At 39.9% G+C, this 4,273-nt stretch overlaps 1 protein-coding gene across 1 annotated transcript in view; it reads right to left on the minus strand.

The window, feature by feature from the left end:
- The window catches only part of LOC102672890 (protein jagged-1), a 47,959-nt gene that overhangs the window by 10,225 nt on the left and 33,461 nt on the right, over nt 1-4,273 (minus strand). The window contains exon 3 of the mRNA XM_006616483.2: nt 2,769-3,060. Coding sequence (XP_006616546.1) covers nt 2,769-3,060 — 292 coding nt within the window. The remainder of the gene's footprint in view (nt 1-2,768; nt 3,061-4,273) is intronic.

Raw genomic sequence — 4,273 nt, forward strand, 5'->3', positions numbered from 1 at the left:
CACGGGGAGACGGAAGTAACGATTAAGCAGCGAAGAAAGAGCTGACGTATTAATCCGGCCAGCATTGTGCGAGGGGATCTGGCGTGATGCTGCTCGCTACCTTTATGCACGATCGTACGACATGCGTCTAACGTCCGCCAATTGAGGCACGCTTCGAGATAATTCGTGTGTTTCACTGTGTTTGCGTATTTGCCAATCAGACGTGCGCGAGACTCGCGGTTTCCGTCCGACAAGAGAACGAAACACGTGGAACGAGTTTTCCTCTTCCAACCACTACTCTTACGAATCGTTGAACCCGTGAACGAAACGAACTTTCTTAATAAATTTCTAAACTGTTTCAATCCTCATCTCTCCTCTTTCTAATTTCGAAAATCTCGCATGGAAAATTTGGAAGAGGTTATTTAACTTGATTCATTTTTTGTAATTGTTTCTACAAGATTTCTAGATTTTCGACAGATTCATTTTTTTTCAAATTTCTAATTCGAAGGATAAATTTACAGTTGCCATTATGGAGGCGATCGCTATTTGAAATCTCTGACGAATAAAGCTGAAAGACTTGTTTATTAGACGGTATTATTTCAGGATGCAACAATTATCTACAATGTGATATAAATTTTATGCAGAACGTCTGGCATTTTCTTCTCTGCGATTTTTTGCAGCTTGACATTGGAACACTCACTTATAGAATTCTATCTTGTCCGCTCGAACAAGATTTATAGCCGTTTATCAGGCACAGTTTGTTTTTCTCGTAACGATCGATACAACGTATAATTGATTATTTTTTTGTTCGATAAAACACGAAAGAAAATTCATTCAATTTAAAAGAGGAAACAAAATTTCCCGTCCATGAATCTTGAATCATCTTTTGCCTCCAAATCGAGTATCCCTTTTTGTCGGGATAGAGAGAGAAAAACGAGAGGTATCGAGAACGTATCACCGTTGAAAATTCGAATCGATCGATCGATCGGCTCATTAAACGAGGAGTCAGCGGTTCGTGAGAGAAGCGGATCGCGCGTTCGCGCGACTTGCTTGCGACGCGAGATTTCACGCTTCGAGGATCGATTAATTATTCCCTCGGCCGGCGGAGGCAGAGGAGAGCGAAAAAAGAAAACACGGTGGAATCGTTTAACCGGCGATATCCTGGCAAAAGGCCTTGCGCGACGCTTCGTTGCATACGTAACGAGATCTCGTCGACGACAAAAGCGTGTTACCACGCCGTTTCACGCTTTTTGCCGTGACTACTAATTTTTATGGATATATCGTAACGCGTTTCTTTTCGTTTCCATCCTATCCCCCTTTTTGGTCATTCGTGTATCGTTCCGCTCGATTAAGCCGAACGCGTTCTTTGTCTCGGGTTTCTTAATGCTTCCGGTGACGGAGGATGATTTAATGATGAATTGGAGTTTACGGGGATAGTTAAAATATCCGTTTCAATCATTTCGCGTTTCTTCGAACCATTTTCCAATTTCTCGCTCCTTCGTTTCATCATTACGGTTCGAGATTCTCTTCTTTCTTCGAGATTTTATTATATAAGGTAGAAATTATCGTCGAAATGTCGACGAATCTATTTCGCAATCGGATTCTCAATTGAATTAGAAAACAACGTTTTACGAATAAAAATTGTACACGTGAAAGTAGGAGAGGAAATAATGTTTCAGAATCGCGTATTAATATTTAGAAATAGATCCCATAATAATGAGAAATTGATGAAAATTCGTATTGCGTATTAATGGCGTATCAATGGCGTCGATGATCCGACGTGACGGATTAATCGTTAATAGATAACTAATTAAAGAGAATTTTACGTTAAAATTAACGGGAGAAATTTTTTTGAGGTTACAACTGCAAGATGCGAGCTTAAAAGTGTAAATATTTTCGATAAAAAAATTAATTATTAATTAATTATCGATGTATCGTTCGAAGCGGTGGCGAAGTATTAGGAGCCGTATAACCAAAATTAGTGGCACGTATTCTCTGTCCTTCTCGCACAGTATTGCTTTCCTTATCTTTGGTGACGTCACGAATACCTCCTTGCACATTCTGCTATGCTAGTAGCAAGTTGGAGCTTCCAGCGTCCAAACGCGAGATGGCGCCACCGGTACTAAATTTTTCTATTTATTTACTATCCTTGTCTAACTTATGGGCAAAAAGAAATTATATTTTTCTATATACGACAGCGTAAACTCTACGCTTAAAAAATAAATATAAAACGAATGAATAATTCAATTTTTAAAAAGTTTTTCACATCTTCTTTCAGATTATATATTCTTCTAATCATAAAATTATAAAATTTCATAAAAAATTTCCGCTTATTACGGATATCTCGAGGAAAAATTTCGAGTGTCACTTTTCTCCCTAATTATATATTCTTTTGATACAAAATTCAGACACAATTTTCCATTTGAAAATTTTAATTTTGTATTAGAAGAACATAATCAAAGAAGAGGTGGCAGGAGAAATTTTTCAAATGATTTCCAAAATTTTTTCTACGAGACGAAATACACGTGTATTTAAGAGCACAAATTTTTAAATTCTTAATACACGTTCCAAACTATGATTCTCAATATTTGATCGATATAGAATCTCACACATTGTGGACTCATTATCTCTCACTAATTTATATTTCTACACAGTACTGTATACTTTTTCAACGTCCAACATATAAAGGTAAAAAATTTCGCACATGTTTCCCTTACGGGATGGCAAACAATTTTTTATCCATCACGTAAAGATAACAAAAGGGTCGAATGAAATTTTTAAAAACCTACCTATCTCACAGTCGGCGCCTTTCCAACCCTGTATGCACACCTTGTCGCCGTTCTCGTCGCAGGTGTAATGGCCGAATATGTCGTTCCTTGGCCTGCAGAACTTCGTGCAGGTCGCGTTGTAATAATGATCCGCGCACTGGACCCGAACGCGATAAGCTAGATGAGCGTTTCTCCCTTCATGATTGAGAGTGTGCCACGTGGGTCCTGGCAGGACAATGCCGCTGAAACTTGCTTCCTCGATCACGCCTGTGCTCGCCTCGTCTCTCGCTTGCAGGATAAGCGTGAATTGCCTCTGCGAACCGAGAAAAATACCATATAACGAGGCATCTTATGGGGAATTCTATGGGAATCTTCCCAGTATCCTTAAAAATATTAATAACTCTTAAAAAAAAGAAAAAATAAATTATCATTAAGTTAAAATTACTTGGCTCTTTCATCGGTTTTGCATCACTGGTTCTCAACTAAGAGATCATTTTTAATCAATGAGTACTTCTTTAAAGTAATTGCATAAATCAAATAACGATGGAATCGTAATTTTTAATATTTTTCCCCATTTTTCTTATCTTATATAGGAAGAGTCATATATCGATACATGTAACTTTACACACATTTCTTGAGTGCAGAACATTTGTTGTTCCGGCAAACGCGGATCGAAAATACGGAAAGATGATGTCACGATGTTGTCTAGGGCTGGTTCGAAAGAGGAAGAGAGGTGGTTTGATGAAGGCGGCAATTAACCCTTGGCCAGCTTGAATAATTCCTTGGCCGACGTGGCCACCAGCGCAAGATGGAGTTTTGCAAATTTACACATCACTCCCTCGACCTTTTGCCTCCCCTATTACTCCCATAATGGGATTATCAATTTTTTCACTTCCGTTTTCCGTACTTCCACGTCACCCAACCTTACATACACATACGTAAGTAAATAGATACACAGATCTTACAAATTATCTTTGATGTTCATCGATCATCGACCATGATGACTCATTTCTAAATCCTCCGGATTTCCCAGAGATTCACTCGCTATCTTTTGATCCACCAAGGATTAAACGCAACGTTCAATCATCCCTCCATCTCTCCTCCAGATGGTTGATCGATATAATCCAACGAAAAAAGTACTCGACAACCTACTCGAGAGAGTGGAAGCGTCATTCGACGAGGCATCAGGGAGGCAGAATCGGGAGGAAGTAAAACAAATGCCTTATCGAAAGTGGTGGCCAACCACCACCGATAATTACCGAGGGAACGAAGGTGGACGAAGGTGGCCGTCGACATTTTTCACCGTCGTCCCTCCGCCACAAATCAGAATAATTACAGGCAGAGTTTGCGTGCTCCCCCTTGCGTTACTCGTCCACCGTGTTGCTCCACCGTCCCTTCTCCTCGATTGCTACCACCAATCAAGCTCCGTGAGTGACGGTCGGCTAATGCAATAAATAAATTCCAATCGCGCTGTCGCGGAAGACAGCGGCTATCTGTTGGGGACGCTGCCGAGAGAGGAGAGCGAC

Source organism: Apis dorsata, unplaced genomic scaffold (genome assembly GCF_000469605.1).
Source record: "Apis dorsata unplaced genomic scaffold, Apis dorsata 1.3 scaffold_265, whole genome shotgun sequence".
In the NCBI taxonomy this organism is placed as follows: Eukaryota; Metazoa; Arthropoda; class Insecta; order Hymenoptera; family Apidae; genus Apis; species Apis dorsata.